We start from the raw sequence: 20168 nt of genomic DNA on the forward strand, positions 1-20168 counted from the left end.
TGGCCCTGCTGCTTGGTCTGGTGACTCGGGGTGGCTGGGCCTCAGTTTACTCCTCTGTAAAATGGGGACGATGCAGGGTGCTCAGGTGGTCTAACGAAATAACATGCATGAATATAAAGTTTATATAAAGGAGAGATATGGGTCATATTCCTGAATAAACAGATTGACAATCCTGTTATTTTCTACAATGACTCCCAAGCCTCTCTCTTCAGGGGTTTACATGAGAACTTGGGTCACTGTGCTGAGCTGCAGCCAGGTGGTGTGAACAGGAAGCACCGGGAGAGGGTTTCTGGGCAGTGAGGTCTCCTCGGTGTGAGGGGAGGCAGGACAGGGAGCTCTTGGTCCTCCCTGAAGAGCAGGACAGTCCAGGGTGCAGTGAGTCAGAGACACCCAGTGGTGATGAGATGGCGGAGATGCATCTGGCCATGTGGGGGCACCCGCGAGGACAGAGCAAGCCGAGCTGGTGGGGTTGGGTGGCCTCCAAATTGGGGCAGGTGGTCAGTGATGCATAGAGAGCTGCTGCCTCTGGGTCTGGAGCCAGACGTGGTGAGGCTCAGCTCCTAACTCGCGGGGCTACTCTGATGGTGCAGACCTTGCTTTTAAAAAGTAGAGATAAGGTAATAAGAACAACAACCATCATTTAGGGTAGACATCCATGTGCCATGTGGCCAGTATCCACTTCTTATCTGTCACTGCCCTCCAGACAGATGACCACAATTCTACTCCTTGACCATGTCACGTTTTTTCCTGCTTAGAGCCCCCACGTGTGCTGTTCCCTCTATGGGAATGCTTTTCCTCCCACTGCTTCCAAGTCTCATTTTTCAAGCCTTAGTGTCAGGTCACCTCCTAGGAAAGGCTTTCCCTGGCTGCCCCCAGACAGGACTTCACCAGCCCCAGGACCCCCTCCTCCACCCTCAGGGCCCCCTGGGCAGTGACTGGAGTTTGCACCCTGTATTTGTGGCTTAGCATTCACCGTGCCTCCCCACGAGACTGTGGTGGCATGCACAGCCCTGCAAGAGCCCTGCCCCTGTGGCACCGAGCACTCTGTGCACAACAGGAGCTCAATGACAGTGGTGACCACCAGGAACCCTCAGAGCCCTTCTTTGGGGTAGGTCTTGTTATCCCCCTTTTACAGACAGGACCTAAACTGTTGCTTAAGGTCATAGTTAATGGCAGGTCCAGACCCCACCCAGCACGCTGGCAGCAGAGCCTGTTCTTCCTATACTAGCCTGACCCCTTGACTCAAGGCCAAGTCTGGTGCTGCAGGGACTTCCACCGCAAAAGCCCCTAAACTTGACCTGTGGTTTGCAGAAAATGTCTCAGAAAGACTCCACTGAATCACTGGGAACTGCAAGTCTGAGTTGGCAAAGTGTTTGAAGACAGGCTATGTGGAGGCCACGTGCCCTCCCTGCCTTCCCTGGGTCCCAGTCCTTGCCAGTACCAGCCTCTCAGCTGTGGATGGGCCCACATCCCCTCCTGCTTTGTAATGGGATCACAAGGCTGGGGGCAGGGACTAAGTCTTTTCATTTTGTTCCCCGTGGTGCCATGTGCACGACCCCAGCAAAACAAGCTGACAGTGCATCGAGGGGAGCATCACACCAAGGAATCAGGGCAGTTACATCTCCAAAGAGCCAGAGAGCCGGTTCTTGTCACCCTGGGCACCTGGCGGCTGGTGAGGACTTGGAGAACTGATCCGCCACGAAGCTGCCTGCACACCCTCTCAGTGAGCTCACTAGGGGGATGAGTGCCCCCGGCCCTTTGGACGGGCAGGGTAGCATGTGGCGCAGCTTGCCCATGCCTGAGTCCACACTTCACCTGTGTGCACCCATGTGCTGCCTGAGCCCCAGGCTCTGGCCGTGGGCACCTGCAGCTGACAGGACTCTGGCCCTGCTGGTCTGTCCCTCCATTTCTCCTGAATCTGTGCACAGAAGGCCCAGCCACACAGACTCAGCCTCTGCATGTCCTGTACTGGAACCATTTAACCAACAAGCAAGGTTTTTACAGGCTCGGCGACTCTACTACAGATACAAGCAGACCCAGACCTTAGAGTCGCAGGAAGGCCACTGTGCTTTTCAATGTGGCCCTTGGCTTCATTTCGGGGTGACAAACAAAAAGGTGGATCCACATCAGGCCTTCCCAACCACGTTTGGTGGCTCCAATGGCAATTCTTGGTTTTGGCAAAGCAAGAGATCTAAGCTGTAGGAATACACATAGTCCTCATCAAACTGTTCCTGTCAGGGACTCAGCACAGCACTTCAGAATGAATAAAAAGTGCCCATCGATACCAATTTTTCCTAAACTGGTCTGTGTGTGCAGACCACCTCCACATTCTTCAGGGCCTATGCGTTTGCACTCTGCTCCCCCTTCTACCCCCTGAACCCACCCGCCCACGTTTTCTCTTGGTTACCCCCCTTCGGGAAGCTTTATGCTGTTTGGGGGCATGGGGTCAACCACAGACGGTTGAGCATGAGGCTCCCACTCCTACGTGACTCATGTGCGGGGCCCTGTGGGACTGGGCGGGCACTACCCAGGGACTCACCCAGAAGGTGGAGGCTGGGAGGCTGCCTGGAGAGGCCATGGCCCCCCCACCGGCTGCCTTTGAGCTGCTGGGCTGTGGCCACTGTGGCTCCTCTTCCATTGGCTGCTCACTTCTGCTCTTCTGTTTTCTTATGATCTGGGAGGGTGGTGACAAAGGGGCAAGTTACTTCAGGGCCCCAGGGGCTAGGGAGGGCAACCGGGGCCATCCTTGGGGCCTTGTTAGCCAGGTAAGAGCTGAGTTTCAATGGGATACCAGCCTGCTGCCCATCTGCCTTATGACGGAACAGCACAAGCACGGTCTTGAATGTTCACAGCACTTCACAGTTTACAGGTTATCCTTTTATGACACCAACAACTTCTGTTCAGGAAGTGGCCCCCCACGTGCCAGGCCATGGAGACACAGCACATACTTGCCTAATCTGTACAACAACTAAGGGCTCCAAACCACAACCGCCTCATGTTACGATGAGGAACCAGGCTCAGAGAGCTTATCAGTTACGGCCGCTGGCTCGGAAAGAGTGGAGCTGGGTCTCAAACCCAGAGCTCCTGACAGTCTATCTGACTTCGGGATGCTTCTGCAGGCCCTGTGGAGGATCACCAGGGATGGCTCCAGCTTGTTTGCACAGCTTGACATAGGATTTACTGAGCCCACGTACACAAAGGTCTCTGGGTTCCCTCCCAACTTCTGACAGCAGGAAGCAGCCAAGAAAATAGTGGGCATGGCCTTCAAGCCTTTTTAGACCAGAAGGGATGAGGAGGAGGAGGGCCACGGGCTGGGAGCCAAGGTGATGGGTCAGCCACTCCCACCTCCGAGCTGCCCAGCGGGCCTCTGGTCTCTGCAGCCGGCGGCTGCTTTCCAGGCGTGTATCTCACGGCATTGGGTACATGGGAACAGATGAGTTCTTTGCTTAATCCAAAGGTCCCCTGCTGAAAAGGAGCCAGATCTGCATCAAACGGCCTTTGAGCTGTAACTGGATGAGCCCCTGGGGGTCTTCGGTGGGAGTCCCCGGCATGTGCCGGATGTGAGTCACCGTTACCAGAAAAGGCTGCACATGGTCAGGGCTCCCAGCGGACCTCTTGCTGTGGGACTGCACGTGTTGGGGTGCTCCTCAGACGCCCTTTTCATGGGACTGCATGTGTTTGGGGTGCCCCTGGATGCCCTTGTCATGGGACTGCACATGTCAGGGCTCCCAGCAGACACCCTTCTGGGACTGCATCCCTCCAGGGACAGGGAGTGTGTACCTCCCACCTCGTCTCGGGCTGACTGTGGGCCTCACTTCGGCTGACCTCAGCTGGACTGGTAGCAGTGCAGGCTGGGCCCAGACCACTGTTGACAGCACTGGATCCCACTGGTCTCCTGCTTCATCAGGGCTGTGAAGCACTGGTGTGGGGAGTCGGGCCCCGAGCAGACATACTGCATGGATGTGATCCCACCCATAGCTTGAGATGGAGCCACTGAGGTGCACAGTGAGAAAGATACTGTAGTTTAATAGAATAGTATTTGGCCCCGACTCTGGTTCCAGCTCCTTCAGCAGAGGATTTGCTGAGTGACAGGAGTGTCTCTGTTATGTTAATGAGGTGGCTGTGGCCAGGGCCATCAGCTGGATGGAGGCTAGAGGCTGTAAAAGCCAAGCACGTGGACTGTGGGGCTTGCAACTCCACCCCAACCCCTGGAGGTTGGGTTCAGTTAGGTAGGCAGCCATCCAGGCAAATGCAGAAGCCTGGATGAAAATCTGCCACGGTGAGGCTCAGGCAGCTTCCAGGCCGGTGCAGCACTGATGTGTTGGGAGGGTAGGTGCCAGAAAGCATGGGAGCTTGGCACACCCCTCAAACTGCCTGTGGGGTCCTGTGCACCTCTGCATGCGCTGTTCATTCACATCCTTTATAACAAACCACTAATGGTATGTGTGGCACTTCCTGATTCTCTGAGCTGCTACCTGGACTCCTCCGCAGAGGGGTTTGCCGTTGGCTGGACAGAAGTGCTAAATTGGGGAAACTGGAGACCTCACTGCATCGAAAGTGGGGTGGCCTTGCGGGACTGAGCCCTACTGTGTGGGGTCTGTGCTAAGTCTGGGTAGCTATGCCAGAACTGAACTGAATCGCAGGGCACACAGCTGCTGGGGAGCATTGGCTGCGGACACAGAAGTAATCCTTGTTTACAGCCACACTTTGGGTGGCTGGTTTCTGAGTAGGGGCTAAGCGATACACCAGTAAGGGACAGTTTAGGGCATGGTGGAAGCAGGGGACAGTTCTTCAGCAGAAGACTGAGAAGTATGAGGACGGCACACACACACACACAAATACACTCAGCCCAGGGCCAAAAAGCCCACGAGGAACCTGCTTGGGAACCAGCTCAGCCCCCGACGGCAACCACCTTCGATCCCTCTGCTTAGATCTTGCAGGATGACACCTCTGCACCAGCTCAGAGCACAAGCAGCAAGAGCCAGAAGGCACAGAAATGGCGCCCACGGCTGCTCTGCCGGGCGCCAGGCCTCCCACCTTCTGCAGGATGGCGGCGGCCAGCTCCTCGGTCAGCTCCTCCTTGTGGTCCCGCAGGTAACTGGCCTCATTCTGCTTGTCCTGCAGAGGAGAGAGCAGGGCCACATGCTGTGGGGGACTCTGGGGGCCTTGGCAATACTTCCTTGGGGGTCCTGACCACAAACCCGGGGGAGATTGGCACTGCTCCGGCTGAGGGCGACTGTCATGACACCCGGTTCTGGACAACCCACCCCTCCCGGAGAGGAGAAGGAGCCGTACCAGGCTGTCCCCATAGGCTTCTGCTTTGGAAATCGCCTCCTCAATGGCCTCTTCAGCCACCCGCAGGGCGACAGCCAGCGTGTCCATCATGCTGTGTCCTGGGCAGGAAACAGAACACAGACAGCTTTCTGACAGGGAACAAGGAAATGTGTGCATCTTAAGCTCTCCTGTCTAAATGTTTCAGGGGCTGCCTCAAATTCTTTGTAGAGTGAGCCAGGTGTGATTGCATCAGCTCATTAATTAGTCAATTGCTCAATTAAAAACTTTAATTCAAGGTTCTCAGGCTCCTAAAAACACAAATGTGGACAGAAAGTAGCATTTGGCAAACATAACAAACTGTCCAAACCCAACCCAGGGAAGGTCAGAGTGATGGGCAGTGAAGGGCGCCCTCAGGCCTGCTGAGCAGTTGCAACAGAGCCTTGAGGGCAGAGCCAGTCTGCACCCAGTGGTGGCTGAGCACTCGGTTTCCCCGACATTTCTGGAAGTACAGCCCATGACATCTATGTGCTCCCTGGAGGTAGCCTTGGTGGTCCCCATGTTTCTTCCTCAAGATGCAGTCAGTACAAGAGGAGTGCTCTTCACAGAAGATGCCAGCAAATCCTCACTGGATCACAGTTCACCAGGTGCCACCCAAGGGCTCGGCTCCGAGAGGGCTCCCCGCAATGCCCTGATGACAGCTGTGCCCCACTCTCATGGGCTTTCCATGCGACCGGGTGAAAGGTGCACGAAGGATGCCATGGTGCGTGTAGTGGATCCTGTAAAGAGCACAGCTCCTGAGTGCCTCAGGTCCGGGGAGAGAAAGCTCCTGGCCACCCCAGAAGGCTCTGAGCCACGTGGATGACTTCTGGATGAGGGTGAGGTGGATGCTGAAGGTGCTTCTGCTGGACATGAAGGCTCAGGTTCAGGAGTTGGAGAGAAGACAGGTGGGTGTGAAGGAGGATGTGAGGGCAGAGGCAGATAGGATGGGAGTTTATGCATTGACCTAGACAGGCTCTTGTTCCCAGTTATTTAACTGAACCCTAATCTAGGTGTGGCTGCGAAGGCATTTTGTAGATGTGACTCTAAGTACTGGAGATGATCCTTGAAAACATGGGTGGGCCTCATCCAATCAGCTGAAAGTCCTTAAGAGCAGAAACGGAGGCTTCTTCTAGAAGAAGTCCTGCCTCAGGCCTGCAACATCAACTCCTTTCTGAGTTTGCAGCCTGCTGACCTATACTACAGATTTGGGGCTTGCCAGGACCCCAATTGTGTGAGCCATATCCTTAAGAAAAATGTGTGTGTGTGCCTCAACACCCAAAAAGCAAATAACCTAATTAAAAAATAGGTGGAGGATATGAACAGACACTTCTCCAAAGAAGAAATTCAGATGGCCAGCAGGCACATGAAAAGATGCTCCACACAGCTAATTATCGGGGAAATGCAAATGAAAACCACAATGAGATATCACCTCACACCAGTTAGGATGGCCAACATCCAAAAGACAAGGAACAACAAATGCTGGCGAGGATGCAGAGAAAGGGGAACCCTCCTACACTGCTGGTGGGACTGTAAGCTAGTTCAACCATTGTGGAAAGCAGTATGGAGGTTCCTCAAAGAACTAAAAATAGAAATACAATTTGACCTGGGAATTCCACTCCTAGGAATTTACCCAAAGAAAAGAAGATCCCAGATTCAAAAAGACATATGCACCCCTATGTTTATTACAGCACTATTTACAATAGCCAAGTTTAGGAAGCAACCTAAATGTCCATCAGTAGATGAACGGATAAAGAAGATGTGGTACATATACACAATGGAATATTATTCAGCCATAAGAAGAAAACAAATCCTACCATTTACAACAACATGGATGGAGCTGGAGGGTATTTTGCTCAGTGAAATAAGCCAGGCAGAGAAAGACAAGAACCAAATGATTTCCCTCATTTGTGGAGTATAACAAAAAGCAAAACTGAAGGAATGAAATAGCAGCAGACTCACAGACTCCAAGAAGGGACTAGTGGTTACAAAAAGGGAGGGCTGGAGGGGGTGTGTGGGGAGGGAGGGAGGGAGAAGGGGATTGAGGGGAATGATTAGCACACATGGTGTGTGTCTGTGGTTGGGGTCACGAGGAAGACAGTGTGGCACAGAGAAGACAAGTAGTGACTCTGTGGCATCTTACTGCACTGTTGGACAGTGACTGCAACGGGGTGTGGGAGGGAACTTGATAATATGGGTGAATGTAGTAACAACAATGTTTTTCATGTGAAACCTTCATAAGAGTGTGTATCAATGATACCCTAATTGAAAAAAAATGTGTGTGTGTGTTTCCTGTCGGTTCTATTTCTCTGGAGAACCCCGACTGACCCAGATGGTCAGTGGGATTAATATTAATGCAGGACAGTTTGGGGTAGTTAAGTTCTCAGCCATGGGCCTCAGAACAGAAAAAAAGAATAGGATGGGAATAGAGCTATCAACGGGGTGGGAGCAGGGAGGGAGGCTGAGGGAAAGATAACCTTGCTGGTGGACCTAAGAGGCTGAGGAGCTTGACCAGGACACGCTCAGGTTACGATTCCCCTAGACCTACAGGTCTTGATGGCTGAGATTCAGAAATCCGAGTCTAGAGCTCTGGGCAGATCTCAGAGCTGGGCCTCAGAGGCAGGGAGTGGGGGTGCTCTGAGGCCACAGGATGCTGTGTGGTGACCACAGGGAAGTTTTAGGCAGCAAGGATGACTGAGAACAGGAAAGCACCCAGCCAAGGACAGAGCACACAGAAGCCTCAGGGCCATGGAGCAGGTGGCTCACCGTTCTCCAGACCCAGGACTTTGGGGGAACTCAGTGTTGGTGAAGGTTTACTTGAAACTGGAAGTGTTTTGCTTTTACCTCTGCTCTAACGGGACTATTATGTTGGCAGAAAGAAGAAGAAGTCAATCAGTCTACATCTTATACATTCTGTATAAGAATATTTTAATATGAACTGCACAAGTGTGCTGGTCATTAATTCCAATCCAGAAGGATACTCCAGTTCACGACAGCCTGGCAGTTGGGTAGCAGATGCGCTTCTCTGGGCACACCTTGGATACATACACTCGCCTACTTGGCGGGTGAAGTCACACAGATGGCAATAATAAGACCCTTGTGGGGACGTCCGCACAGCATCAGCAGTGGTGCCCCAGTGGCTGCTATGTGACCGGGAGACCCTGCGCTATGTACGGTCCCCCTAGCTGTGAACTCCTGGCAACCTTACCTTCCAACTGCCTATGAAATGTTGAGTCGCTGCCTGAAATACTTCCTTCATTCTCCAGGTTCGCCTCAAAAAAGCTTCCTCCTAGAGGAGAGAGGGAGAGCATGATACCAATGGTCTTCAGTGAGCGTCCATGTGGCCAAGCTGGCCAGCACTGTGCCCACCATTTGATTAGGTCAGCCTTGCACTGGGTTCATGATAATGCTTGTTTTCAACTGATCACATTTTTCTCCTCGCTCTGATTCCTGGTGTAGCATGGCCGCACCTCCACCCTCCTTCCGTACTTTCCTTGGAGGCGATGTGGGGTCCAAGACGGAGGGACAGATTCAAGTCAGAGAAGCAGGCCTTTAGTGTGCATCCTGCATAGAACGCGGTCTGCCCAGACAGTGTTCTCTGTGTGCGTGTTTTTGTACCAGGCTTTAAAAGGCCTGAAGTCCGCTTATTCCAGCTCTGTGATCCTGAGGAAGTGACTCTGCCTTTCTGGGTCTCCTCACTTATAAAATAAGGCTTTAGGATAAACCGCCCCCTCGGATCCTGCCCACCCATCTAAGTGCAAGTGCTTTGCTTCTGCATGGCTACACCTGCCATTCACTCGCTCATCCGGCAGATATTCCCTGAGCACCTACTGGGTTCCTGGCCCCAGGCTGGGTGTTTGCATAACCTGGTGAGCAAAGTCAGAAATCCTCGCTGCCCCCCAAAACTGGATAGTCTGGTGGGAGAGAATTCATTCATCAGAGATTTGTATAAATCAATATAAAATTGGTAAATGTGTAAATGTTAAGTGCTGATTGGGAGCTGCAGAGCATAGGGATGGGAGCAGGGGTGTGTGCCATCTCGGACGGGTGCAGGGGTGAGGGCCATCTGGGACAGGTGCAGGGGAGCCACACAGAACAAGGACCCAGCGGGGGTGCTACACCGTCTGCGGTGGGTGCAGGGATGCGCTCCCCTGTGAAGGAGGGAGGGCATCTGCTGAGAGGAGGGGCGACTGGTGGGAGCATGAGGAGACACTCTGGTATCACACACTGTTGAACGTTCAGTGAACACTCTCCTGGCCCCGTTAAACCACAGGTGGGGCTCAGGGATATTTAGGACTAGGTGACTTTCCCAAGGGCTGAAAGCAATCGAGCTGCTCTGGAAAGCACCCATGCAGCAGCCAGGAGACAGCAGGTCCTGTCTTCCACGGAAGGAGGAATGTCTGATTTCATGTGGATGAGCATTTTCCAACTATTGTCAGTCAAATCCCAGATGTAATAGATTTTTTCAGATCATGTCAGAGATAGACACATAGTACTGATAGGTGAAGGCCGGGTTCACTTTTCCCATTCTATTTATCCAATATTATATATTATTTATCCAATTGTCTAGAGGTTTCATATGTTAATAACAGCCACTTTTATCATTTCGTGGAGTGCTTCCTTTTAGGATAACTTAAAACTGTCATGCTGCATCTGTCAGATAAACCACATGAGCCCTCAAAACCATTGGACATCATATTTTTTATAAACTTATTTACTTATTTATCTGACTTCTCCACTGGAATGTTGGCTCTGAGATGGCAGGGTCTTGCCTACACTGTCACCCACAACTCTTAAACCAAGTGGGCACATAGTAGGTGTTCAATAAACATTTACTGAAGGAATGAATACATCTCAGCTGACAAAACTATGGGTCTACCTTTAGGCCTAGCCTGGTCACCCAATATGGCAGCAGGGAGAATAGGGCTTGGGAGGGCTGGGAGGGGTGGGTGGCAGTGCAGGGTGTGTGTGGGATAGGTGACCCCCGGGATTCTGTAAACTACATGAATCCTCAGTGGACTGAGTTTCATGGCCAACTACACTGGTCCATGCAGTGGAGACGTTTCATAGGTAAAAGGCGTCTTACACTGAGACTTCGGGAGCACATGCCTCACACACTGTGGATGTTGCACCCTAGGCTCTGTCAATCAAACCCTTAGATAGAGTGGAAGATGGAACCATCTTACTAGAACTGCTGAACAAATCATAGTGAAGTTCTATCTGAGGTTCTCAGCCTTGGTGTGCCCTGAAATACCCAGGGAGCCTTAAAAATGATCTGTCCTGGGCCCACCTGCAGAGATTTGGAAGTAACTGGGTGCGCAAGATGATCTGGGATGTTTGCCAAATCTCCCCAGGAGATTCCAGTATGTAGTCAGGACTGAGGTGTTGGGTATTAAGCAGAAGCTACTGACTCCCAGTCATAAACCTGGGCCAGTGAAGCACTGGGAGATTTCTCCATTCTGGAGGTATAACTAAGGTTTCTAAGTGGTGTGAAGAATAAATCTCATCTTAGGACCATGACTTTATAGGATTGACTGCCATCTATAAAACTGTCTCCTGTCTGCTTGTTCATGTTTATCAAAAGGAAATCTTTGATGATGGGGATAAAAATCCTATTAAAAGCAACTGATTCTAATGTTTCTATGCAGTGTTGTGGTGCCCAAAAAATGCTTTTAATATTGAACTAGTACACACTGAGGACCCCAGATAGGCCAGATTTTGAGCCATGCTTTGGGAACTGTGGATAAAGTGAAGGTTCCTATGGCCATGATTCTCATCTGGCCCTGGTCAGGTAGCTCACTACACAAGTGTGGGCAATAGGGACGAGGCAGGGGTGCTGCACAGTGCTTTTGCGACATGGTAGCATGGCTGCACGGCTGCAAGAGAGCAGAGACTGGAGACAGGAGGGCAGTGCTGAGGACAGAAACTGAGGTGGCTGTGGGGGCAGAGAGGCCCAGAGGCAGAGACCGGCTTGCTGCATGCAGACTCGCTCTGTGTGGACAGGATTCTAGTGACTGACCTGCCACCATGGGAATAAAGTTGGGTATAAACCCTTTCACCCCAAGAACATTCCATTGTCATTCTTTGATCTCATTGAATCCATAGTGAACTTGCCTGGCACTGAAACCCATTGGCAAGACAGGAACACAGGTAATAGAGCTATTGCCTCCACATGGTCCAGCAGGGGAGTGACTCTGCAAACATCAGCTGGGCGCTGTGTGAGAATTGCTTTAAGTTCAGATGGAAGACCGTGAGTTCCGAGGCCCAGAACCTAAGCCTGCTTTGGTCGTAGCAAATGATTCGCTGGAAACAAGACTTGAAAATGTTGAAGGCTTGCACTAGCCCACTGGGATTCACATCCACCTGCCTTCCTGCGGTGGGAGAACAGGACGGTTCTCACCTGTTTGTGGGTTCCCACCTGTTTGCTTTCCCCTCACTTTGCATTAAACAGAAGCCATCTGTGGATTCTGCTTTTGGTGACATGTAAAGGGGGTCAAAGGAGGGGGTGCAAATGAGAGAGCAATTCCCTTCTGGAACGTCCCTGGGATGTCTTGTTGAGTTTTAAAATGACTGTTAACAGGATTACTTTTAAGCTTTACTTCTTTTTCACCTCCATTTCTAGAGAAAAATTTTAGAAGAATCAGCAAAGAGAGGATAATATATGGAGACCTTGGGTTTGACTTCTCCCTGCTGTAGGCTTCCTGAGTAGGTTGCAAGACAGACATTTAAAAACTACCACAAAGGCTCTAATGCCTCCGTGTTTAAGGCCTTCATCCCATTTTCCTCCTGCCTCAGTGCCTGGCATAATTTTAGATGAGACACAACCGAAATCTTTATTGAGAATACAGCAGTGTAAAATAACGAGTGAGAAAGCTCCAAATGAGATGGGTGGCATTTTTTCCCCTTCCCTGTTTCTTGTGGATAAAAATCATTTAGCTGTGTCAGCAAAGTGATGAAAAAAAATCTGCCTCTAAACAGAAAAAACAGCCTCCTTTGAAGGACACTGCTGTGCATATTCCAACGACCATTTCTTGCTCCTGGCTGGTAACGACTAAAAATGCAATTCCTCATTCCAGCTACATGCTCATCTTACTCCCTCAAGAAGCACTGGTAGAATCCCCCCTCCAGGTTCCTGGGAGGGAGCTGATACTCCTACAACTTCCCCACTACGTCACACTCTGGCCCGGGTACGAATGATGTCGGGGTCAGAGGGAAGGGGAGTGGAGGGCACGTCCTCTGAGAGCAGACAGTCTACACAACCAGAGATGACTTTCCATTATTTTAATCACTGGGGGAAGATGATCAAGGATCTTTCATTTCTAGGGGTCTAGAGTTAAAATGTCCACAATCTGCAGCAATCCTTTGGTCTCCCCAGCTCTTGACATCCAAACCAGGGGGGATGCTGAACCAGAGCACTTAACAGAATCCTTGATATCTGTCTTATGTCTGCTCCTCAGAAGAGCCAGATATTTAAGCAACTATCTCTGTCCCAGATGAGTGTGCCCCCGTGTGCAGGGCCTCCAAGCCCAGCCTTCCCCTGCCCCACCGCCCACCAGAGCCTCCCAGGGCCGTGGGCGGCAGCATACCTAGGAGGTCGACGCACGTGCCGCTCTCCAGCCGGTGCTTCCGGTACAGGTTCTTCAGGACCTTGGCGCTGCCAAAGTGCCTGAAGCGGCTCTTCACGCTATTGTAGAACCATTCGAGAGACTGGGTCTTCAGAAGCCTTTGGGAAACAGAAAATCAGAATTAAAAGATTGCATTACTGACAGGTGGTTGCAAAAGCTGCCACTGTGCTGTGCCTCTCCTTCCATCAGGCTGTGGGGTTCAGCTCTCTACTGCGAGACTCCAGGCTGGTCCTGTGACCCTCTGTGAGCATGGGGGCTGGTGCCTGTGACTGCCTGTCTTGACCGCGACCTTGTGGCTTCCTCTTCTGCTGCTCTCGGAAGTCCTGCACACAGTCCCACGGGAGCAGCCCAAGTGGGCCTGGGCGATGACCAGGGACACTCGGCCAGCCATTCCTGTGCCTAAACCTGCACCAGCCACCCCCAGACCGGTGAGTGAGGCCATCAACACCAGCTGTCTGGCGATGTGTGAGTGACTGAGTAAGACCAGAAGACCCAGGTCTCCCATCCACCAAGGGCAAGAGCAAACGCCTGCCATTTTAAGCCACTGGCTGATACGTCTGCTTAACAGCAGGCGTTCTTTTGGACACCCCTCCTGCATTAACAGCAATTCTGATTGAGCTGGGAACACACAAAGCGCCAGTGAGGTGCTGGGACTAGGCAGTACTCTCCCGCCTGCCCCTCGTTCAGCCTGCAGTGCTGTGGGAAAGCTGATTCCCGGGAGATGTCATCACCGTCCGTCCCAAACACTGCCACGAGCCTGCTCTTCTATGCTTGACAAGAGATTCCAAATCCCTTCCATTTTAAGAGTTGCTGTTTTTGTTATTTTTCTTATGAATGTAATAATGTACACTCATTTGGAAAATTCAGAAAAAGGAAAGACTACAAAGGCTTCTAAGTCAAAAGAGGAACACGTACATGTGCTCTTCCAGATGCCAGTGAAATGTGAGAAGATATCCACAGGGAACAAAAATCTGTAAAAATGGAGAATGGGGGTGAAAGCAGAATCAGAGATTCTAACGGATTTCTGGAAAATTGAAAGTGAAAGACAGCATAAAGCCAACAGCAAGAACCTCATCCTTCAAAACAGGCCGAGGAGCTGGGACACGCAGACTGACCGGTTCAGTGGGGAGCTGGTGGGGGCGGGAATAGGACCGGAATCCAGCATTCAGAAAGCTAATTTAATGGTGTGTAGGCAGCCGTGAGGCCTCTGGTCCCCATCCCTGCTCCCAACCGAATGGACAACTGCTCCATGGATGCTTTGTCCTTAAGCCAAAAATAGAGAACAGTCCTCTAATAAAACTGGAAACCTATTTGAATAGGAGCAGGACTCTAACATGAGCATTGCCACCTACAGCCAAGCCCTTCTTGTTTGCCACTGGGGAGGCACATGCCTGCTCACCAGACCCTCTCTGTCTATCCTAAAGCCAAGCCTGCCAGTTGCCTGCTGGCTTTCAAACTTGGAGCTCTCAGTCAGCACCCTACCCCACTTTTCAAAGAAGAGACCTACTGAGAATACTAACCTGCTCATGTTGCTCACCTTATTAGTCAGCTAAGTCTTTTGTTAAAAATCATGAACAGACAACAGGGGCCATCAGACATTTGAAACAATCCAATAGCAAAAGAAAAAATCCAAAGGACCAAGATAAACCAAGAGCAAAATCTTAACAAAGGAAATGAAGGTAATACAGGGTAACAAAAATAACTTTAAAATTCTAATGAATAATAGTATCAGAGGACAATGGCTTCTTGGATATAGAACATTTGATGAGTAAAAAAAGTTTAGTAGAAGATCTTAAAGTTAGCATCAATATAAAATTTTCCAGAACGTAGTAAAGAAGTTAAAAAGATGGGGCATATGAGAGAAAGGGGTATGTGTGGGTCATTCCAGCAGGTTCAGCGAAAGGAAGAAAAGAGAAAATGAAGGTGAGGACAAAAAATCAGAGACACAATAGAAGAAAACACCCCAAGCTAAGAACATAGGTTAAAAGGGCCCCTACCAGTTGCCAAGAAGAACAAATGAAATACAAACAAAGCCCACAAGCCCACCTACATCTTCATGAAAATTCAGATCCTTAAAGACAAGGAAACGGTAGGGGCTTCCAGACAGAAAAAAAAGGGTATTCTGAAAATGAACAAAAATAATAATGACATTAAAATTTTAAACCAGTGTACTAGAACAGAGTGAGCATGGGTTTCCTCAGCACAGAGAAGAAATGACATGACTTAGATTCCTGTGCTCAGCCAAATGCTCATCAGATGAAGCCAAAATAAAGACGTTTTCAGATATGTAAGGTCTCAGAAAGTTTATGTGCTTTCTGGGAGAAAAATCTTAAGTTGTACTCTAGGAGATCCAAAACGATCCAAGAAAGAGGAAATGGTGGGGCTCTAGAAAGAGAGAGTTAGTGCAGGAGCACAGGGGACAGAGGTCGCAGGTGACAGCTGCATGGCCGACCTGGAAGAGAGGTGCACAGAGGCCCCTCGGAAAGTGTATAGCCCAGGAGCTGACGGGATGAAGGGGAACAAAAGGAGGACCCACATATTTCCTCTGTTGATAAGAATGAGGACAGATTGTTAGAAGCCCCAGGAAAAACAAAAGCAACACTAAAGAGCAGCTCCAGGAAGTTGTGGTCTAAACAGGAAGTAAATTAAAAGCTGTAAGGTTTTGTCAACCAGTGGTGTCGGGAACAGATATCCCCCATTCTTGCTTGGCAACCAAGGCCCAGGGCCAAGGAGCACATTTTATTCTCTCTGTGGACTTCACTTCCTGACGTGGTCTGCAGCCAATAATACTTACATAATTAAAATGCTGTTTACTTTTCACATCCTATTAATAGACAAAGCATGAAAGGCCCATGCCATGAAGATACTTGCATTTTTTGCTGAAAGCAAAATTAAATCATCAGATTGCCTGATAGAAGCCTGGATGTAAAGAGAGGGAGGGAGAGAGCGTGGTTCTGAGATGCTAACTCCTCATTTTTATTATACCATTTTATTTTATTTTTTTTAACTAGTTACATGCGTTACTGTAAAAGCACTGAAATAAAAACAAACAAAAGAGGATTGAAAAAAACACCCAAAGTTCTACCTTTGGAGCCTGACATCTGCTGGTGTTTGTTATAGAGTGTCAGTGTTCCCCCAAGTTCACATGTTGAGACCTAACCCCCAACATGGTGGCATTTGGAGGCGAGGCCCTCAGAATGTTAGTGTCCTTACACAAAAGACCCCAGAGAGACCTCCACCCCTTCTGTCATGTGAGGACCAACAAGGTGGCTGACCATGAACCAGGAAGCAGCCCCTCACCAGACACCCAGCCCACGGGCACCTCCATCTTGGACTCCAGCCTCTGGAATGTGAGAAATCCATACCTGTTAGTCACAAGACCCCAGGCTGCAGAATTTTGTTACAGTAGCTGGAATGGACCAACTATGTGTGTACGTGTGTGTGCATAAGTAATCCTGTGTACATGAGCATCGGTGTGCATGGGTGTGTGCACAAGCATGTGTGAACACGAGTGTGTTGTGTGTGCATGTTTTGTGTGTGCATGAGCATGTGTGTGCATATAACCATGAATGTTGTTTCTGTGTGCATGTGTGTACAAGCATGTGCATGAAGGTGTGTTGTGTATGTGCATGTTTTTTGTGTATGAGTGTGTGTGCAATCGTGTGTGCATGTGTGCGGTGCGCACATGTTAAATTGCTATCGACTTCCCTGCTTCAATAGAACATGACCTCATGGAAGACAGGTTTGTTCCCATTCCTGTATCCCAGGACCTAGACCACTGTGGTGCACACAGCAGACAATCAAAGCCAGTGAGTGATGGACGTACACTCTTTTAGACCTATTTTTTCACTTAATATTTCTGATTGACTTTGTGTGGAGAGGTTGTCCCCATGGCCTTTTAGGAATCCCCAAGTTCTTCAGGTATGGATCAGCGTGCCTTTTGTAATCAATCTCCTACCTTTGGACATTGAATATTTTCCATTTTGTTTGCTATTATAAACAATTCTGCAGTGCATATATTGGCAGTTAAATAATCACATCCATGACTGTGCATTCCAGATGCAGACCTGCCAGGTGTGAAGATATTAATCTTTCAGAAAGCTGGTACACACTCCATTCCTCACCCGTGGTGTGGGTGTAAGTCCTTAAAGTAGCCTCACATTGACAAGAGACCCCCAAAGGAGTGGCCAGTGACTCCACACCAAAGTCCACTCTGGTCCCCAAGTGCAGCGCAGGAGGGAGACTCAAGGGCAGGAGGACAGCCTCAGGTGTACAGTCTGGCTCGATTGAAAGATGGCATTCAAAAGCCTGCCTTCTTCACTGAGGGAGAAAAGCAGTTTTGAAAATAGAATGTACACCTGTATCATTCCTTTTTGTTTTGTTTTGTTTTTTCTTTTTTCTTTTGGTATCATTAATTTAGAATTACAGAAAGAACATTATGTTTACTAGGCTCCCCCCTTCACCAAGTTCCCCCAAATACCCCTTCACAGTCACTGTCCATCTGCATAGTAAGATGCTGTAAAATCACTACTTGTCTTCTCTGTGTTGCACAGCCCTCCCTGTGCCCCCCATGCACTATACATGCTAATCGTAATGCCCTCTTTCTTTTTTCCCACCCTTATCCCGCCCTTCCCACCCATCCTCCTTTTGGTAACTTTCCCTTTCCCTTTGGTAACTGTTAGTCCATTCTTGGGTTCTGTGATTCTGCTGCTGTTTTGTTCCTTCATTTTTTTCTTTGTTCTTATACTCCACATATGAGTGAAATCATTAGGTACTTGTCTTTCTCTGCTTGGCTTATTTCACTGAGCATAATACCCTCTAGCTCCATCCATGTTGTTGCAAATGGTAGGATTTGTTTTCTTCCTATGGCTGAATAATATTCCATTGTGTATATGTACCACATCTTCTTTATCCATTCATCTACTGATGGACACTTAGGTTTCTTCCATTTCTTGGCTATTGTAAATAGTGCTGCAATAAACATAGGGGTGCATGTGTCTTTTTCAAACTGGGCTGCTGCATTATTAGGGTAAATTCCTAGAAGTGGAATTCCTGGGTCAAATGGTATGTCTATTTTGAGCATTTTGAGAAACTTCCACACTGCTTTCCACAATGGTTGAACTAATTTACATTCCCACCAGCAGTGTAGGAGGGTTCCCCTTTCTCCACAACCTTGCCAACGTTTGTTGTTGTTTGTCTTTTGGATGGTAGCCATCCTTATTGGTGTGAGGTGATATCTATTTGTGGTTTTAATTTGCATTTCTCTGATAACTAGCGATGTGGAGCATCTTTTCATGTGTCTGTTGGCCATCTGAATTTCTTCTTTGGAGAACTGTCTGTTCAGCTCCTCTGCCCATTTTTTAATTGGATTATTTGCTTTTTGTTTGTTGAGGTGCGTGAGCTCTTTATATATTTTGGATGTCAAGCCTTTATTGGATCTGTCATTTATGAATATATTCTCCCATACTGTAGGATACCTTTTTGTTCTATTGATGGTGTCCTTTGCTGTACAGAAGCTTGTCAGCTTGATGTAGTCCCACTTGTTCATTTTTGCTTTTGTTTTTCTTGCCCGGAGAGATGTATCATCCCTTTTATGTATGTCACCAGCATCACTGCTACCAATGAAAATGGACACAACTAACCGAGAGCTCCTCTCTCGGGCACTGGGCCCAAGCTGTCCTTGCCTCACTTTGATTCTCATCAAGTCGCATGCAGTGAGCATGGGAGCTGGGGTGGAGGGACTGGCCCAGGCCCTGGCATTCACTACGTGGGTGGTCATAATCCCTGTAAACCTTGGGTTCTTTGTAAGGTGCGCTGATGAGAGCAACAGCCTTCTCAGGCTGAAGGTCAGAGGATATAACGTAAGCAGTAAGGTGTCTGGCACAAACTAAGGCCTCAATGATTTCTCATGAAACTCTACAAGGATGAGTCTCATTTTTACTGGTGATTGATCAAAATGTAGCACGACTGAGTAAGAAGAACGTGCCTTAGTAGAGATTCAAATAAGGGAGCTCAACCATGCACGTGTGTGTCCTCAGGCACGTGATGTGAAGGGTGGCTGGCTCTCTTCAGCCGATTTCCCATAGCATTTTAATTTATTACAATAAGCATTTGCCGTTTTAAAAAAATCCCATAAAGCTATTTTCAGAATTTAGAATACTAAAGCAGAAAAGAAAAAAAATACAGAGAACTTTGTCCTTGGGAACCACAACCTCTGGGTTTATGATTTATTTGAAAGCTTTAACAGCAGACAAGAAAAGTGCTTCTAGAAGAGAATGTTCTCAGGACTGCCTCTCCTGCCCCTGGCCCTGCCCCCTGGGCAGCTGGCCCCCAGGGGGACCTGCTGGTGGCTCATCTCTGCAGCTGGGAGGGCCTACAGCGGCTTTGGCCGGGGAGGGCTGTAACTGTGCCCTTCATTCTTTTGACAGAAGACGTTCCTTTTCCTTTTGGGACCCTCTCCCCTCCTCCTCAACTGAGCCTTTATTCTGGAAAGACTGATAACCACCTTGCACCTGGGGGTGACCACATGACATGACACAGACCTTGCCTGTCAGTGTCTGCTGGCAGCCTTTACTGCTGCCCTTGGAAAGGGACTCCCTTTCTGCTTGGCAGCTGTGTGAGAGCTGCTGGGCCACCTCACGAGGTGGTATGGTTCTCTGAACAAAAGCTGATCTGACAGTGGGAGGGGTTGGATCCTGTGGATAGACTTTGAACACCTGCATCTACTCCAGCCTGAGCTCAACACCTCACTTTTTCATTACATGAGCCAATAAATCTCCCCTTTTAAGCCTTTTTGAGTTGCATTTCTATTACTTGCAACCAAGAGTCCTAATACTCCAAGTCCACCATAGGATGGGGTCTCCATTCCCTGGTTACATCAAAACTCAATGTCATTCAGGAGCCCTAATGACCTCTAAAACAGAAAGGGTCAGCTTGCAAGTCTGGGGCTGGAATTGGGGCACGGCCTGGGGCCAGGAAATGGAGGATGGACTGAGTCCTTTGGAGCCTGCTTTGGAGAGCAGCAAGCTCTTCCTTTAAGGTCATGTGTGACTTAGACTTGATGTGGACAGCTTTCCTGGAAGCCCCAGAAAGCTCAGTCATGATTACCCTCATTTGATTACTGCTTTTATTTCACTTACTTTAAAATCCAAGGCTCCCAGGAAACTCACAGGGTGCACATGGTTTGTGGGGCTGGGCTGAGAGGATGCAGCACCCAGTGATCTCTGACCCACA

General features: G+C 49.4%; 1 protein-coding gene across 9 annotated transcripts in view; it reads right to left on the reverse strand.

Annotated features, from left to right (window-relative positions):
- MYRIP (myosin VIIA and Rab interacting protein) overlaps positions 1–20168 on the reverse strand; it is a 220558-nt gene that overhangs the window by 68246 nt on the left and 132144 nt on the right. For all 9 annotated transcript variants that reach the window (XR_005032056.2, XM_036921708.2, XM_036921705.2 and 6 more), the window contains 5 exons: positions 12897–13033; positions 8519–8599; positions 5296–5393; positions 5038–5118; positions 2540–2674 (listed from right to left, as the gene is read on the reverse strand). Coding sequence is in view for 8 of the 9 variants with exons in the window: in XM_036921708.2 (XP_036777603.2) it covers positions 2540–2674; positions 5038–5118; positions 5296–5393; positions 8519–8599; positions 12897–13033 (532 nt within the window). In the remaining variant the exon portion in view is untranslated. The remainder of the gene's footprint in view (positions 1–2539; positions 2675–5037; positions 5119–5295; positions 5394–8518; positions 8600–12896; positions 13034–20168) is intronic.

Source organism: Manis pentadactyla, chromosome 14 (assembly GCF_030020395.1).
Source record: "Manis pentadactyla isolate mManPen7 chromosome 14, mManPen7.hap1, whole genome shotgun sequence".
Classification (NCBI taxonomy): Eukaryota; Metazoa; Chordata; class Mammalia; order Pholidota; family Manidae; genus Manis; species Manis pentadactyla.